Here is an 18,631-nt window from a genome sequence, read left to right as displayed (position 1 = left end):
TCTGACAAATCCTTTATTTTTAATCCCTGACACTGCACTGGGGTTCTCCAACCACTGGGCCTGTTCCCTGAGAGCATCCTTGAAGGAAACTCTCCTAGAGATGTGCTTATGGAGGTGCAGGGTGCGGCACCAGCTCCACCCTCCTTTCTTCACATGCCTGTGACAGGACAAAGATTTAGGGAGGCACCAGCAAGAAAAGAGAGTGGAAACTCGCAGGACTTGGGGCCAAACCCTACCAGCATCAGTTTTGTGCATCAAGCAACTAGTGGCAGGATGCTGAAAGCCACATGGTGGCTGTGACAGTGGTCCCAACCTGGCAAAGGCATCAGGGCCACAACCCCTTGAACCACACGCTTGTCCTGGGGCATTCACAGCTTGACCAGACCCAAGGGCACCTTTGCCCACGCTGTCACCCCCAAAAGAGTGACCAGCAAACAGCAACAGGCTCTGAAACACAGCACCATCCCCTCCTGTTCCTCCTGGAGACCCCTCAGAGCAGGCAGAGCCCCCGCGTCTCCATGTTCATCCTGCTGCCATTCATCCTGCACAGGCAGCAGGAAGGGGACACCCCAAATTCACACCCTGAGGGCACGAGTGACACTGGTGACAGCAGCAACCAGCCGCACCCACTGGATCCAGGGACTGTCACTCCCAGCCTGCCTGTGCCAGGAGCAGGGGATAGGACAGCTCAGTCCCCAAGGGATACTTTCCCAGTGGAGATGCTGCAGGGGAAAAGACTTCAGGAGCTTTCTTCACCATCCTGCCCCCCATGCTCAGCACGAGGCTGCCCCTCGCCAAAACAACCATGCCCAGGAGCCACCAGGATCTGGGGTCCCCTGAGCCAGGTCCCCCCACCCCGCTCCGGAAAGGGGGCTTGTGCACACTCACACACTGACCATTGCTCCGGCTGTCCCCGAGCTCCCCCTCCAAGCCCGGCCCTCCACAGGGAGCCTGAGGCCACCATCAGAGGGTGACACCGTGGTCCCGCCACCTCCTGTGCCCTTGGCCGGCCGGTCGCTGCCGTACCCCGAGGAGCTCCGGGCCGCGCTGCCGCTGAAGGAGGACGGGCTGCGGGAAGCCGGCAGCCCGTGACCATCTCCCTCCCCAGCCCCAGAGGACGACGGCAACCCTGAGCTTCTCCCCACGCCGGGGTTTTCCAGCTGATCCACCATGGGGGACGGCGTGGACAGCTCGGACACGGTGCCCGGCTCTGCTGCGGAGGAGCACGTCCACGCGGCGCTGGAGCTGGGATCATCACTGCCTCCTTTCCCCCAGGCATCCACGGCGCTGCCGGCCTCCGGCTCCCGGCTGGGCGCTGGATCCCGGCCGGACACGGCGCTGCTCGGGGACAGGAGTCCCCCGGCACGGCCATCGGTCCCGGCGCGCAGCGGCAGCAGCACGGCCCGGCAGCTGCCGCTCCTCTGCAGCTCGACCAGCCGGCTCACCGCCTTCTCGCAGTCCTTCTCGGCCGGGTTCTCCAGCAGGCGGGCGATGACGGTGGTGCCTTCCTCCCGGGATGCTCCCGCCACACCCGGCCGCTGCGGCTCCAGCACCAGGCGCGCTTTCTGCACCTCCCCCTGGAAGCGCTCCTTCACCTGCACGATGATCCCGGGGCGCAGCGCTGCCGGATCGGGGTCCCCGCCTCGGGGCCGGCTGCCGGGGGGCTCCTCTCCTCCCTCCTGCCCAGGGGCTGCCTTCGATTTGGGCGCCTCCTCATCCTCGGCCACCTCCAGCGCCGGGGGCTCCTCCTGCGGGGCTGCCTCCGGCATCGCTCTCCTCTTCCCTCTCCGCCTCCTTTTGAAGCGCACCCTTTTTTTGGGAGACAGCGGCGCCTTCCCCACAGCTTTTTCCTTCTGCTCTTTAACGCAGCCCAGCGAATTCCCCATCTCCTCCCGCTCGGTGCCGGCAGGAAGGCAGCTGAGCGAGTGGCCGGCTCCCGAATAAACCCCAAGCCGGGCTTCATCGGATCAAACGCCCGGCGCTCCGCGCTCCGCCGACTGCCCCTTGTCGCTGTCCCCTCCCGCCAGCCCTGCCGCCACCGCCGCCGCTCCAGACAGCCATCTTACAGCCTGGGCGCTGCGAGAAGACAAATTCAAAGCATCTCACTGCAGTTCAGAAATCACTTGACCTAAAAGCAGAGGGAGCGGGGATTGGCTGCGGCGTCCTTCTCTCCAAATATGAGGTAATTGGAGCACGGCCCTTGCCAACACAAACAGGGAGCAGGAATCAGGCAGCGGAGCGAGGAGGGGAGTGGGAGAGGCTGGGGAAGACGGGGATAAAACACAAAACCTAAGGAAGGTTGGCAAAGGTAGAATAAAGGAAGGGGTGGGAGAGAAATGGGAAGGAAAAAAAAAAAAAAAAAAGCAGGGAGGAGTCAGAGTGACTCTGCATGCTCGCCAGCCGGCTCCGCAGGGCTGTTTCTCTCCAGTTCGGAAGGTTTTCTCCTTAATTCTTCATTCCAGGAGCCCCAAATGCCCAGTGTGCTCACGCTGCTGCCAGGCTCAGCCAGCTTGGGGCACAGACGGGCACAGAGGTGCCCTGGGGACCCAGCATCGCTCCAGGGAGCCGCGGATGGAGGGTCCCAGCAGGAACAGGAGCGGGATGCTGCCCAGCCCAGTCCAGCCCCAGTCCTGCCCCTCTCCTGTGGCTCCTGCCCCAAACGCCTCCCAGGGCAGGGGTTTGAGGAGCATGGAGCACCCCAACTCTGCCTGCCGGCTCAGAGGGAGCAGGGTAGGGTAACACGCACCAAAAGTGGGGGTGAGACAAAAATTGGGGAGTAGGGGGCAGAAAGATGGGGGGACTGAGCTCAGCCTCAGGAAGCAGGGAAGCATTCAGTGAGGAAATGCTCAACGAGAAAACACTCAACAGGGAGCAATCCAGAAGATGACTAAGGGAAATCAGTGACCACAAGAGCTCCCAGGGCACGGGGAACAACCCCCGGGATACCCTCCTCATCTTCATCACACCGGAGCTGGCAGAGCCTGAGCTCCACACCAGCACCATCCCACCCCAAACCTCTCCCGGGGCTCTCCCTGCCCCCAGGCAGCAGCACTGGGACACTAAGGGAGATTAAGAGGTCCACAATGGAGCTACAACCCCATAAAAAATCCCGTTAGTGCAGCGGGAGCAGGACGCGCAGGCTCGCCCGCCTCCCGTGCCACCCACCCCGTCCTCCAGGCCAGGGTGGCAGTGTCCCCTCCCAGCCAAGCACGGAGGGGACCCAGGACTTCCTCATGTCCCTCTCCTGCAACAGAGGATGCACCAGGGCTGGGTGACCACAAGGACAGCGGGGACAAGATGCCACAGCCAGGGCCCCACGGAGATGACAGTGACTCATCAGCATCCAGAGCCTGCCCGAGCCTCGTCAGCAGCCTCACACCCAGCTCAGCCCCACGCTGCCCCCAAAGCCTCTCCCTGAGGCACTGCCCATCCTCCAAAAACACCATTTTCCAGTGCAATCTTCCTTAAAGAGTCTCAAAGCCAGCACTAGTTCTGTCTGGAAGAGGCCAGCAGGGATAAGGCAGGGAGCTGGGATACAGCAGATCCCACAGGCTCATGCCCACAGAGCTGATGCCACACGGCCAAGGAGCTGCTGACAGCAGCACTGCCCAGCAAACCCCAAATGCCAACTCACTGATGGCCACATGTCACCCTCTGAAGCCATCAGAGCTACAGCTGGATAAACTGAAGCTACTAAAGACAGAAAACTCGCTTTTCCAACAGCATCTCTAGCACACAATTGCTGGAGGCATTCGGCAGCCTTACACCCAGCTCAGCCCCATGCTGCCCCCAAAGCCTCTCCCTGAGGCACTGCCCATCCTCCAAAAACACCATTTTCCAGTGCAATCTTCCTTAAAGAGTCTCAAAGCCAGCACTAGTTCTGTCTGGAAGAGGCCAGCAGGGATAAGGCAGGGAGCTGGGATACAGCAGATCCCACAGGCTCATGCCCACAGAGCTGATGCCACACGGCCAAGGAGCTGCTGACAGCAGCACTGCCCAGCAAATCCCAAATGCCAACTCACTGATGGCCACATGTCACCCCCCCGAAGCCATCAGAGCTACAACTGGATAAACTGAAGCTACTAAAGACAGAAAACTCACTTTTCCAAGAGCATCTCCAGCACACAATTGCTGGAGACATCCCAGGTCAGGGCACTTCTCCCATCCCTCTGCTGTCACCCAGCTGACACATTCCATGCCAGTGAAAAGTCCTGTGGCTGCAGTGACCACCCAAAGGGCCAGGAGTGCCTTGGGATAACAGCCCCTGGCCCCTTCCAAATTTGCTCTTCTCCTCCAGAGACTCCAGCTGAGCAAACAGGCACGGCCAACAACCCCGGGAGGCCACGGCACACAACCCATCATTAATGATTTCATTATGCAAATGATATGGGGAGGCTGTTGCTGTCCTCCCAGCGTGGTCTCCATGACACTGCCATGAACCTCCAGACCCATCCATGTGCTGACATCACCACGGAAAATGCAGAAAACAAGGATTCCACTGCCCCGGAGAGACAACGCGCTCCCGACGCCCGCCCCGCGTCCTCCGGCAAGAAAATCCCTTCTCCTACCTGGAAGTGGAGGATGATGGTCCAGATGAGCCCCAGGGTGAGCTTGGGGTTGCCATCTGTGATGTCATCATTGCGGATATTCACCAGTTTCACCTGGAAAAAAGGCAAACAGGGTTAAAGTTTCCCATCAGAGAAAGCAGAGGGACACGTCCCCCACCACGCTGTCCCCAGGGCCACCCCGGGCACTCTGCTGAGGAGGAGGCACACAGGAAGATCCCAGTGCTTCCCAAAGAGGCAGAGATGTCACCTCATCTGCTGGCCTGGGGAGGATTTTTCCATGTTTCCAGCACTCTCCATCCTAAAGTGCTTTCCCAGCACTTAATGGCTTTACTTCAGCTCACAGAGCAGCATCCCCAAAGCCCTGAGCACTGGTGCATAATTGAACAGCTACAGACCACAGAGAGCAGGCAAAAAGGGGATGACCAAGCTTTAACTCCAGCCTGGGCTCAAAACCAAGCTCTAGTGAAAGGCAGGAACACCCTCACTCCTCCCTGGGGGAGTCCCCTCTCCCCAGCACTCCACGGGACCCCACGGATCATTCCCTGGCAGGAGTGTCTGGGGTAAGACATCCCAGCAAGGCCACCACACTTCAAAGGAAAAAGCTGTTTCATCTAAGTGGAGAAACAAGTTCCCCAGAGCCCTTGGCAAAATGTCTCTATCAAGAAGCTGAGGAGGAGGAGGAGGGGGGCTGGAAGCAGCTCACCCTCTCTGGAGTAAGGAATGTGCTCAAATTTATTCCATGCCCTCAGGCCAGCAGCAAGGGAGAAAAGTCTCTGCTTCAGCATGAACTGGTACCATTTATCATCATCATCATCATCATCACCTTGGCATATCTGGGAGCATCACAGTGGGGAGAACCTGACCCAACAGGCAGAACAGGACACCCAGCCCCTGGTCCTGGGGGGGTTCCACCTGCAGAGCCAACAAGTCTCGGGATGCATCCCATTGCTCCAGGCAGCTCCCAAAAATCTGGTGGAGAGAGCCTGTCCTCCAAAAACTGCGGGATAACAAGTCCATGCTGATATGCAGAGGGTGATGCCACACAGTGCCAGACCCGAGGTCAAGGCTGTGCGGGCTGGGCAGAGCCAGCTGCCACATCTCCCCAAAAGTTGGTGGGAAGGCACAGACATGCCACAGCCGCCCATCCCCACAGCAGGGATCTGCCAGGGAGCCCCAGAGGAGCCTTTTTGGGGTACAGAAGTGCCATTTGCCAGCCCCTTCTCAGAGCTGGGGTCAGGCCCCTTTTTCACAGTGGTTTTTGTGTGCAGGGGTGGTTTCCAGAGGCACAACACCCACAGGGGAAAATCCCCCTGCAATCCATCCTCCACCAGCGCCACAGAGACAGGCACACCCCAGCACAGGCTGCTCCTCGACTCCTTCCAAAGCCTCAGACAAGACAAAGAATGCACAAAACCACCCAGCTCTGCTGGATGAGCTTTTATCAGCCCTTACCTGTCGCTGCTTCAGGAAATCCAGGGCAATCTGCACGTTCTGCAGGCGGTGGAAGCGCATCCGCCCCTTCTCACGTGGCTGCAAGACACAGGCAGCAGTTTTAGGTCAGGCTCGTGGGGCTGGGCTGGCAGCACCCCACATGCACAGTGACCCCCCCTGGGAGCTGTCAGCGTGCTGCTGTGACCCCCCCTGTGCCCCCACACACGTCCTGCTCTACCTTGTTCTGCAGTGAATAAGGTCATTGCTATGCACAATCCTGCTGGAAGAAGGTTAAAATGCCCTGCTGGGAGATGGAGGGGGGAAGATGCTGAGATCCAGACCTCTGATGAGGCCCTGAGGATCTGTGTCCAGGCCTGGCTAAAGCTCTGAGACCCCAGGGCAGGATCTTGCCCAGCTCATGGACAGCCAGACACGCTGGGAAGAGGGCTCAGCAAAGAGGATTCAAATAGGTACGGAGTCCAATTGTCCAGGTGGAGGCAGAGGCAGGACAGGGGGACTCAGGACAGGGGGACTCAGGACAGAAGGACTCAGAGCAGAGGAACTCAGGACTGCAGGAATCCACTGATGGCAGAGGAACCCTGACCTCAGCACCAGCCCCTCCAGCTCTTCCCACACATGGCAGGGGCTGCTGCTCCAAGTGACTCTGAAGCCCCTGGGAAGGGGCACATGAGGAACCCTGAGCCTTGCCCATCTCTGCTGAAGCTGAGGGATTTCCAGAGGTTTCCATCAGCTGAGCCACAGCCAGGGAAAGGGGATGGGAAGCTTTGAATCAGCAGGAGAGGGAGGAGCGGCACCCAAAGCCAAATCCCAGCCTCAAGATGAGGAATCACCAGGATGTTCATGGAGTCACAGGAGCTTTGGGTTGGAAAGGGCCTTAAAGACCATCTCATTCCAACCACGGTGGGGGGACACAGCCCACAGCCACGTTCTGAACTGCTGGGACACCCCAAGTGCTCTGAGTCACCTTCCTTTTCCAGCCTGAAGGGAAAGAGCTGGCCCAGCAAGGAAGAGTTGTCTTTCCAAGGGGAAATTTTCTCCTGCAAGGGGAAAATCCGTCCCTGCCAAGGGGAAAATCTATCCCTGCAAGGGGAATATCTGTCCCTGCCAAAGGGAAAATCTGTCCCTGCCAAGGGGAACACCTCCAGGTCTGCAGGGAACCATCAGGAAGGTGCTACAGCCCACTCCAGGGAGGTGACACTGCACAAGGGCATTGTCACCCCGAGCAAGGGGGCTGAAAAACACATCTGGGCACATTCTGGGGTCTGACCCTCAGCTGGGGCTGTGCTGTGCTCACTCCCACCCCCAGTCCCATGCAGGACCCCAGAGGTGCCCTGAGCCTGTCCATGCAGTGCCAGGTGTGCAGCCCTCACAGTGACCCCGAGCAGCGTGAGGGACCTGTCCCTGTCCCCTCCCGCCCCGCGGAGGGGACACATGCTGTCACACCGGGTGGGTGGCGTGTCCTGCCTGCAGGCTGACCCTGTAGTGCTCACACAGACAATCCAGAACACACCACAGACCCTGCAGTGCTCACACAGACAATGCAGAGTCCAGAACAGACCCTGCAGTGCTCACACAGACAATGCAGAGCCCAGAACAGACCCTGCAGTGCTCACACAGACAATGCAGAGCCCAGAACAGACCCTGCAGTGCTCACACAGACAATGCAGAGTCCAGAACAGACCCTGCAGTGCTCACAGACAATCCCCAGCCTGGGAACACAGCCCTGCTCCAGAGCACCCCGGGCTGGGTTTTATCCCAAACCCTCTGGGATGGCACTGGATGATCTGGTGGCACTGCCAGGGAGCTGCTGTGGCCTGGGCAGGCTCGACCTACTTCTTCATCATCATCATCTTCCTCCTCCTCGCTGCTTGCACGGCACCAGGCTGGTGCTGTCACCAGGCGAAGGCTCCACTGAGCTGGTGGCTCTACAGGCTGAGGAGGATGGGGAGGGTGGCACGGCAGGGACACAGAATGGAAACCAAAATGTGACACCCAGGCACGAGGCGAAACGGAAACAAAATAAATAAAAAAAAGACAGCAACAGCACGGGGTGAAGGTGGCTGGGTCTCCAGCACGCCCTGGGTTCCAACATTGGAATTTCCTCCTGATTTTGGAAGCTGAGGAGCAGGAAGCTGTCTGGATCACAAGTGGAGTGATCCAAGTTTTCAGCCCCCACAAAATCCGATTTGGCGTCTCCGGAGGGTACGGAGGGACGTAGGAGATCTTTGCCCACATCCTATTTTTGGGGGAAACTAAAATAATTCCTGCTGTGCTACGGCAGTTGGGATCTTCCCAGAGCTGAGGGAATGTGTCAGTCAGAGAGGGAAGAGGAGGAGGAGGAGGAAGGAGGGGGAACTCTACGATGCTCCAGTGACTGCTACAAACCCAGGAGCTGAGCATGAGGCAGGAGTGTCACAGCTGAGATAAACTGCTGGGCACGCTGCCATAAAAGCAGTTTTTGGTCAAACTCTGCTGTTTTCCATGATTTTAAATACGGAACCACATCTGGAAGGTGAAGGTGTGTAAAACTTGGCAAGAAAAGGGCTTTACCCAAGGCACCATAATCAGGTGAGAAACCAGCCTGGGGAACGGGGGTTTGAGTCAAAATAAATAAATAAACAATACAGAGATGATGATAATAATAATAATAATAATAATAATAATAATAATAATAATAACAACAATGACAGACATTTGAAACTGAAACCATGGGGTGAGAAAAGACAGCTGATGGCTGGGGGTGAAGGGCAGCAGGGAGAGGATGGAGGGGGTTCAGGGGGACTCCAGAATCCCTGCCCAGCCCTGGGGACTCACCAGCTTCACTCCTGACAGCACTTCCAGCAGGGAGATGAGGTTGTGACCATCCCTCAGGTCTTCATAGAGGTCATTGATGTGCTTGCGCACCTGGGGAGGGGAAAAGCCATCAGTGATGCCAAAATCATCACCAGGGAGAGCAAAACCATCACCAGGGAGAGCAGCCTCCCCCTTCCCAAAGGGCCTGGCAGAAGCTGCTGCCAATTTCACACACAAAATCCAACTGTGACACCATCTGCACCCCAGGTAACCCCCGATACTGCAGGAAGGGCAGCCCCTCCTGAATTTAACTCCTCACATTCCTCACAGCCCCTCCCAAAACACAGCTCCCACCTGGCAGTGGCCCTTTCCATGGGCACCACGTGCAGCCTCTCTGCCTCAAACACCCAGAGCTTGTCCTGGGGTTTTACCCACTCGGGAATCCCTGGATGTTTTTCCCCAGCAGCCTCAAGATTTTTCTCTGTTTTTCCCTCCTCTGCAGGGTTTAGGAAGCAGCCAAAAGCTTGGCACAGAGCTTTGCAAAGCTGGCAGGAAAACACAGCTGGGACACCTAGTGCTCAAACCATTTTTTTTCCTCCTTTTTTTTTTTTTTTTTTTGGCAAATGGAGAATTAATTAAAACCAAGAAAGCAGGAGGCGCCTCGTGGTGCCATGTTAATCCTGCTTAACAAACTTTGGATGTTGTCTCCACCCTGGAGCATCCTTCAAAGGGTAAAAATGCCCCTTTTTTTCCTGGCAAGGGGATGAGAGGGGGGGATTCAGGATTCCTTCCTTTCCCCCAGGATGCACAAACCTCGTGTGAAGGAAGGATCAGGTGCCCAGGAGGGCAAGGTAATAAAAGGGCTGTGTGGTGATGCTACAGTGTCCTCCAAAGGCTCCAGCACATTTCCAGCACATCCTGCTCTGCTCTGACTCATATGAACACTCAAAACAAACAGCCCTGGCATAAAAGAAAACTTTAAAACCCTTAAAAAGGCATTTATCTTCCAATCCTGAGCTGCAACAGACAGAGAGCTGGTCATTTCAGTGGCTTTATAACAAAATCCGTGACTCTTACCTTCATCAAGTGTTTATTGACCCATTTAGTGAAGGTTTTCTTTTGGACTCTGTCCCGTTCATCTGTCAAAAGGAGACAAAGGCAGCTCTTGGTCAGTGGTTCTCATGCAGAAACTCAAACGACTTTGAAATGAGGGGAAGAGACAGAGGGATCGCCGGCGGTGCCAGCGCGGATCCCAGGCGGGCACAGGGAACACAGGCAGCTTATTCAGGGAATGCTGCGGGATGGGGCTGTTCGTGCAGCTCCAGCATGCCCCCCGGGCAGGGAAATGCCAGTCAGAACAAAATACACCTTTTTTTTTAATGCTGAGAATAAGGATATTTAAGGAAAGCAGCGTGGATGACTGGGATAGGTACGACCGGCAGCACCGAATTCATCCCCCCTGCGCCTCCCCACCTCCCCCAGAGGCAGCACAGGGGGTTTGCCCAATTTTGGGAGGGTGTCCCCCTCCCCTGCCCACTCCTGGAAGGCTTTAGGGTGTTATATAAACCCCCAGATGTCCCGTAACAGGTCCTGGCCCGGCGCTGCCAGCGCGTGCAATTAGCAGCTTATTCTGTCCCTGTATTTTTGGTTCATTGGATTGCCAGGATTTAATGTTTATTTCTGTCCCACAGCTCAGCCCTGGCCGGACACTGGGAGCTCTGAGTGCTGCCAGGACAGGGTGACAATGTGGGTGCCATCTCCAGGGGGTCCCAGTCCCCAGGGGTGGCAGGGGGACGGGATGGGAGATTTGTGGTGTCGCCAAACAGAGATGAGGGAGCTCTAGGCAGGCTTTTTGCTCCATGAAAAAATAATACCAGAGGAAAAGCACAGGCAAACAGGTGAAAGGAGATGGTCCCACAGGGCAGGGGGGGTCTCACTCAGCTCCGTAGACAGCGAGGGGGGCTCAGGGCAGCCCTGTGTCCAGCAGGATTTAACAACATCACCTTGGAGCACAGAGAGATCCCCAGCACCAACCCATGGCACTCAACACCAAGCACTGTATCTCCAGCCCAGAGGACTCCATGGATATTTCAGGAAAGGATGAGCCCTGCTCACCCAAAACACATCTCTGACATCAGGGTCTACCAGGCAACAGCAGCCCTAGCTTTGATTTTAAGTCAAAAATCGAGAAAAAGGGAAAAACCAGCATCTCCCAGGCCAAGCTCCCCAGGACAGCCCCAGAACCCACTCCTGGGGTGGGGAGGTGGCTGGGGGTCCCTACACAGCCCCAGGGACCCTCAGGAAAACCTCACCATGCAGACTGGAAAGCACCACCCAACGTTCTTCCTCTTCCTCAACCACCCTGCGGCTTCCCCCTCCGCAGACACGTGGCACAGGGTGACACAAGAGTCACCTCCCTGCGCCCCACTCCGTCCCCAGGCCACGGCACCGAGCCAGGCGCCAAAAACCACCCGTAGGCTGAGCCACATCCCCCCTCACTCCCCACCCCACCAGGCACCAGCCTTGCCACGGCTTCCAGGAGCCCCGGAGCTGCGCCCTGGCACCATAGCATCACTCCCACTCATTTTTTAAGGGATTTTCCTTCACCAGAGCCCTCCAGAGCCGCAGTGTCGCGTCCCTTCCCAGCTCCGGTGTGCAGTGGGGATGCCCGAAGGCCGTGTCTCCGTACTGACCCATGCAGCACATCCGGCACACCAGGCAGGCGCTGAGCCGCCTCTTCTCCCGGGACAGAAGCCGCTTCTCCATGGCCCCAGCCCGGGCAAAGCCCCAGCACCTGGCCCAGGCTGTTCAGGCTGCACCTCCCTCTCGCCGAGCTCGACCCCGGAGGGTGTGGATGGACGAGTTCTGCGTTCTGTGTCCTGTGTTCTGTGTCCTGTGTCGAGCCACAGCTCCTCCCACAGTGCCACTTCCTAGCCGCGCTGTCCCCGGCTCCGCGGCATCGCCACCAAGCTCTCACCGCTCCTCCTGCTTCTCCCGGCTCGGCGAAAGCCTCCCCGGCCCGGCAGAGTGGTTTGGAACACTCCCAGCAGCAAAGGGCAGAGCTGCTGCTCCCTCCAGCACCTTGGGATGAAGCGATGCCGAGCGGGAACACTCCCAGCAGCGAAGGGCAGAGCTGCTGCTCCCTCCAGAACCTTGGGATGAAGCGATGCCGAGCGGGAACACTCCCAGCAGCGAAGGGCAGAGCTGCTGCTCCCTCCAGAACCTTGGGATGAAGCGATGCCGAGCGGGAACACTCCCAGCAGCGAAGGGCAGAGCTGCTGCTCCCTCCGCTCTCACCGCTCCTCCTGCTTCTCCCGGCTTGGTGAAAGCCTCCCCAGCCCGGCGGAGCGGTTTGGAACACTCCCAGCAGCGAAGGGCAGAGCTGCTGCTCCCTCCAGCACCTTGGGATGAAGCGATGCTCCCGCAGCCCCAAGCCCGGCGCGGGACCGGGATGCTCGTCCCGCAGAGCCGGGCGCTGCCCGCTGGCCTTGTTTTTCCCTCGTCTTGTTTTCCAGTTAATTGCACCCGGGACGGCAGGGACAATGGCGGGTTGTTCTCCCGAGGATTCTGCCCAAATCGTGTCCCGGGTCCCAGCGCTGGAGCCGGGACGCGGCCGCGCTCGGAACGCGGGGAGATAACGGGGGCCGCCTTATCGCCGCCTCTCTTCCTCTTCTTCTAAATATAATCCCCCTGCAGCCCTTCTGCCGGCTGCTGCCCCGGCCTGGAGGGCGAGAGGAGCCGCGCTGCTGCCGCGGGGAGGTGGGAGCGTGTCCCCGAGCATCGCACGGGGACAGAGGATGGGTGTCACCGTGGATGTCACCGGGGGACAGCCGGCAGCCAGCCGCCTCCAGCGCTGCATCCCAGAAGTGCCCACAGCCCAAAGGCTCCTCCATGAGATCCCTCTTCCCATGTCCTGCAGAAATGGGGGGTTTTCCTCCATTTTTTTTTGCCTTGGATCACCTCCTTCGGGTGGTTCCCGTGCTCTAACCAGATGAAACCTCCCCAACCCCGGGCCCATGCTATCAGCTGAGCTAATAATAATGCTGGTTACTGCTTACGAACAATATTAAGGCATTGCAAGCTTATCTCTGCCCAGCTAATCTTTACCAGAGTCACCCTGACAAATAACTTGTTGCAATCCTCCGCCCCATGCCCGTCCTCTCCCTGGTCTAGCAGAGGTTTGCTGGCCACAGCCACCAAAAACCACCATTGTCACCAGCCAGGGACATTCAGCAGAGTCACAGCACGCAGGTAGGGCAGGGACAGAGGGAAGATTATGGGGAAAAGGAAAGGAAAATCTGTCCCACTCTCACTCCTCAGGTCCCTCACACACAGGGCGTGGAGCAAGGGCTGGTGGCAGTGACACAGGGAGCATCAGCAGCAAACAGAGACCAGGAACAGGATCACACGTGGTTTAATTCCCTCCCCATCTCCTGTCTAACATTGCTCATCAGAGCTCAGCTCACTGCATCCCCAAAACTGGGGATCCCAAAGGAACCTGTGGCACAAATCCCCCAGAGATGCTCAAGGGGCATTGGTGGCTGCCCAAGGGGAAGGTGAGGCTTGGGGGTTTTCCTTTGATCTTGAAAGGAAACAGGGAAAAAACCATCCTGCCCCACAGCTGCTGAGGCATCAGCTGAGCACAGAAAGAAAAAACTCCCACTCCCCATCCTGCTGGACCTCAGCACCCTCAGGCACTTTCCATCGTCACAGGGATGGCTCCCACAGGTGCTGGGTGCCAGAGAACCCCCCCAGCACCACCACAATTGTCTGTCCTGCACAGACAATTCCCTCCCAATTTGCCTGCAGCAGCCTCTGTCCTGGCTGCCTGCCTGTCCCCAGCAGCTCCCAACATGTCCAGCCAGGGGCTGCTGCTCCCCCCAGATCTCTCCTCCATCATCACCAGCCTTGCTCACTGTCACACTCCATCCCTGTGTGTCTCCTCCTGCCCCAGGCTGCTGCCTGAGTCCAGCCCCAGACCCAGGAACCAGCAGGATAAAAGGTGCCTGGCCAGGCACATCCCTAATCCCAACCCTGCCTTGGCACCCTCCATCCCACCGACACCCGGTGCTCCCTGGCACGGCCTTTTGCCATCCTTGGGAGGGAACCAGGGGGTTCTGTGCTACCCACCAGCTCCTGGAATAAAGTTGGGAAGTGGCTCCCAAACTTTCTCCTGCTGTTAAATCCAAAGGAACACAGGAGACACCAGACAGGGCACTGATCTCACAGAGATCTCGAGGATATCTCCAAGCGCACGCCCAGTGTGAAAGTGGGATTAAAAAAGAGCCAACCATGGCCTAAAGGAGGGGTTGGTTACTTTGAAAAGCCAAAACTCCAAATTTTTAAGCATTGAAACCCAGAGTTTTCCCTTCAAAACAAGCAAAGAATGAGAATGTGCAGGGGGCTTTTTGAAGCTGGCACTTTTGAGAGGGGGGGATATGCAAAAAAATCTGGCTGGCTGAGGAGCACAAGGTATTTAAAACATGCTGGCTGCCAACTTGAGAGCTGACATAATCCATCATGACAACAGAGCCAACAGGGCAGGATTTACAGAGCCTTTCACCCAGGGAGAGGAAACGGAGCCTGATTCAGCCTGGAAGAATGCACAAGAGATACCTGTGGTGGAAAAGTATCCAACACCCAGATATTTAATGAGGGAGACACCTGAGATGTGGTGATGCAAAGGAGAGCAGGGCACATGCTCAGCAGAGCTGGCTGAGCATAACAGAGCAAAAAACCTGCTGCAAAATAATCCTGGTCTTCCAGGATTGGGCTTTACCTGCCGTTTTCTGGGAAAAACTACTGAAAACAAACAGGTTTTGAATATACTTGCTGCTTGCAACACTGACTCCAGGATTTTTTCAAAAAGGGGTGGATCTGGTGGGGGGAAACATCCCTCCAAAGTAGGATGAAGCAGCAGGTCAGCATGGGGAAGAGATAATTGGGAAGCATCCAAGAGGCCCCCAAATGGAGCCAAGAACATCCCTGGACAACACTGCCCAGCCATGGAGAGTAATTTAGTGGGCAGGTCAGCAGGAGGAATTGCAGCAAGGCTGGGCTCAGTGGGTGACAGGGTGCATTCTGCACGACATTTGTGCAACTCCCTCTCAGTCTCCTTCTCTCCCAGCAGCTCAGAGGGAGAAAGGAAGAAGCGGATCCCAAAGCAGCGTCCAGGGAAAAGTCTGCGCGCGCTGCCCGGCTGCTCAGTCCCGCCCCTTCGCATGGAAAAAAAGGGAAAGAAAAGAGGGAATCGGTCACGGAGCAGGGAAAGGGCCCCATGCCGAGGCACCGGCGAGAACAAGCACGGCTGGAAAGAAAGAGCGAGGAATCAAAACAAACAAATCCCAGGGGGAAGAGGTCGGGACGGGGAAGGCGTCTGGGGCCTGGAGCTATCCCACACCCCTGTAACGAATCCTTGCCCTCCTTGAGCAGTCATGTGCGGGCCCTATTTTGGGAAACTGAGGCAGGGTCAGCCCCAGCTGCTCGGAGAGGCCGTGCCAGCTCCGGGAGAAGCTCCCAGGGCTGTGTCTTGCCGGTGCTGGGAGCTGACGGAGACGCCGCTGTCACCGACAGGGGTGGGAGCGACCGGGGCAGAAGAGAAGACAGAACCCCAGCCACGCGTCCTGAGATTGTGCCAGACAAAAAGCAACCTCATCCCCCTTCATCCCACTCGCCCCCAGCCCCACACAGTTCGGGAAGGGGTGGTGAGGACAAATTTAAGCTCTCAAACCTCCGTCCCCCCTCCCCGTTTGGGTTCAGAGCCCACTGAGCGCTCCCCGTTGTTGCCGTGTCCTCCTCCTCCTCCTCCCCAGAGCCACGCCTGTCCCTGTCCCTGCCGCTGCCACGGCTCCTGGGGAGGGACAACACCCCGTGCCCTGGTCATGCCGGCCATCTTAGCGCTCCGTGCCCCCCCGACACCCCCACAATCCCTGCCCTACCTTCCCTGCTCCGGCTCCTCCAGTACAGGACGCCGGCGATGCCCAGGACGTGGCTCAGGACAAAGGCAGCGGGTGGCAGATAGGAGCTCTCGGAAAGAGGCATCGCTTCCTATTCCCGGCCCTTTATCCCAAGCCTGGCTCCGACTTTCTTTCTCCTGCTGGAGCCCGGCATTGCCGGGAGGGTGAGGGGATGGATGGATGGATGGGGGCTGAGCTGCTGCCTGCAGAAACTTCCAAAAACTTCCTGCGTGCGCCTCTGCCCGCAGCTGGCTGTGTCCTGCGGCGTCCCCGGAGCTGGCAGGGCTTGGGGACAGCCAGCGCCGCTGGGACTGGGAGATTTGGGAGCTCCAAGAGGGGGCGGGTAAAGGGAGAAAAGCGAGCGTCAGGCCGGCTCAAACATCTTTCCTCGGAGTTCTCGCGGCCAAACTTCGTCGTCCTTCCCCCCACTCCTTCCCTTCCCCGCTCGGTGGGGAGAGACGTCATCTCCTCAATATCCATTCCCAGCCCCGCTGGGAAGGAGCCGCAGCCGAGGGGATATCGGCGGCGGCAGCTGCAATGGAGGCACCGCCACAACGTCCCCGAACTCACGGGGGGGTGTTTGGGACAGGCATAAAACCTCAGTGTCACCCCCTCCCCACGATGGGTGACAGTCAGCAGCGTCCCCTGCCAGCAGGCAGCCGGAGGTGCCAAGGGCAGCCGGGACGTGGAGGCAGCGCTTCCAGGGGCTCCAGGGGTACTCGGGATGGAGCCAGCCGTGTCTGCCCGCAGGAAACTCTGCCCAGCATGGGGCTGAAAGCAACGGTGACAAAACTTGGCCTTCTGGGGGTTGAGGACCGCAAGCATATCCCCATCAGCCTCCCTGGATGCTCTGAATAATGTAAGAACACCCCACCGTGAGGAAACACCCCAAAAGATGCTCTAACACCAGAGCTTTGGGCACTTCTCCACCCTTCCCATGTCCTGCTCGCCCTCAGCACGGCAGACTGTGCAACCCAGCCCCATTTACTAACGGTTTGCACCGTGGTGTTGGGTGTTACTCAGGGTTTCGGTTCTTTTCGGAAACGCTTCCGCTGCCGGCGGTGCCAGGAACGGCGCAGGGAAACCGAGAGCAGCCGGTGCCTGCCCGGCCCCTCCGCCCTTGTAACCACAAGCAAACGGGCTGGGGAGGCTCCCACAAAGGCTGGATTGATCTCACAGCCCCTCACGGCACTGCCAGCTCCTGGGGGAGAAAGCGGCCCTTGGATAGAGGTTGTACGGAATTAAAGGCGCATTTTTCGCCGTTTGTGTCTCCACGGGGCTCAGACAAGGGGGGGTTGTTCTGCTGGGGCTCAGGGGAGGTGTTCAGGTGAGGGTGGCACAGAGCAGAGCTGCAGAGCATCAGCCTGGCTCGGGATTTGCTGGTGGGAGAGCCAGGAATCCCAGCTCAGGATTTACTGACCAGGAGATGCGGCATCAGACGCCATCCCATAACTCCTGCCCCAAACTTGGGAAACCCCAGGGTTTCATCCAGGTGCAAACAGAAATTTATGTTATATTTACAACCTTGAGCAATTCCCCTAACCCAACAGCCACCAGCTAGGCAGGCACACAAAGAAAACCATATCAAACAAAACCTGATAGACCCAAACAGTGTCTGAAACATTCCAAAACCTGGCACAGTTTGTCCAGAGCAGCTGTGGGTGTCCCTGGACCCCTGGAAGTGTCCAAGGCCAGGTTGGACAGGGCTTGGAGCAGCCTGGGATGGTGGAAGGTGTCCCTGCCCATGGCAGGGGGGATGGAATGAGATGATCTTTAGGATCCCTTCCATCCAACCATCCCATGATCCCATGATTGTGTCGTTCCCTGGGGTTCCTGCAGCCCCCACAACTTTTGGGACCACGAGATGGGTGATAAAAAATACAGAATTACCCCGGGGCTCGGCGCTGTTGCAATATATTCTCCAGAGCTCCATCCCTGCCTGGATGAAAAATATCCTGGCATAGTTTTCCTCCAAAGACGTCTGCTTTCTGTTAAAGCTGCAGCAGGAATGACCCACCACGAGGCAGGCACGAGGCCACCATAAATGGGCCCGTGGTCCAACCTGAGAGGGGCAAAGAGCCTCCTGCAAGGCAGATGGGAGCTGGTGACGTGATGGAGCTGGGATGTGCCAGAGGAAAAGGATAGAGGAAGCAGGAGCTGGCTTCCCACATCCCCTCACCCAGCTGCAGCCATGGGGGCTCAGCTGCTCTTGGGCTTCCTGGGTGATTCCTGCACAGAGGGGATGATAAAATGCACTGAGTGCTGCCAGCTGCTCCAGATGGAGAAGGCTTTGGGTGAAATAAATTCTTAAAATATATATAATTGTACATAAATATATGTTTTTATTTCTTTTTATGCATACAAATAGAATTTGATGGAATCGTAGAATGCCCTGACTTGGAAAAGACCCACAAGAATCACCAAGCCCAACTTTTGAATGTATTTATATAGATATATATTTATATCAATACATCCCTCTGCTGCATCAAGACACCCTGGGGATTCGTGTGGTCCCAAATTCCTCCAGCTCACTTTGACACCATCACCCCACTTTCCCCACTGCAGGAAGCTGACAGGGCAGGAAGGAGGGGGCTGACCCGGGGTGTCAGAAGCCAACGTCGGGTTTTGGGATGACTCTGCCAGGCTCTGGGGACCACCCAGCCCCGGATGCAGCCACCAGCCCCCACACCCCCCCCTCCCTGCCATGGAAACCACCCCGAGCACCCAAAACACAAACAGCTCATTTTTAGTTCCTTGCAAGGCGGCTTTGCCCGGAAAGGAAAGGGGTGGGGAGAGGACACAACTCCCCCTCTGTGCAGGAATTAGGGGAGGGGAGAGGCCCTGCCCTCCCACAGTGGGGTC

At 57.6% G+C, this 18,631-nt stretch overlaps 1 protein-coding gene across 10 annotated transcripts in view; it reads right to left on the bottom strand.

Annotated features, from left to right (window-relative positions):
* LOC121349953 (microtubule-actin cross-linking factor 1-like) overlaps window positions 1–18,631 on the bottom strand; it is a 131,865-nt gene that overhangs the window by 95,330 nt on the left and 17,904 nt on the right. For 4 of the 10 annotated variants that reach the window (XM_041460826.1, XM_041460828.1, XM_041460830.1 and 1 more), the window contains exon 1: window positions 897–1,978. In XM_041460826.1, the coding sequence (XP_041316760.1) occupies window positions 897–1,886 (990 nt within the window). In that variant the 5' untranslated portion in view covers window positions 1,887–1,978. Of the gene's footprint in view, window positions 1–896; window positions 1,979–4,568; window positions 4,662–6,020; window positions 6,099–7,853; window positions 7,953–8,834; window positions 8,925–9,890; window positions 9,953–15,751; window positions 16,165–18,631 lie in introns of those variants that run through there. The other 6 variants (XM_041460833.1, XM_041460835.1, XM_041460837.1 and 3 more) reach the window with 4 other exon arrangements.

The sequence above is a fragment of the Pyrgilauda ruficollis genome, unplaced genomic scaffold (genome assembly GCF_017590135.1).
Source record: "Pyrgilauda ruficollis isolate IOZ18807 unplaced genomic scaffold, ASM1759013v1 scaffold149, whole genome shotgun sequence".
In the NCBI taxonomy this organism is placed as follows: Eukaryota; Metazoa; Chordata; class Aves; order Passeriformes; family Passeridae; genus Pyrgilauda; species Pyrgilauda ruficollis.
Note: the sequence above shows the minus strand (reverse complement) of the source record. Positions and strands in the feature narration are given on the sequence as shown.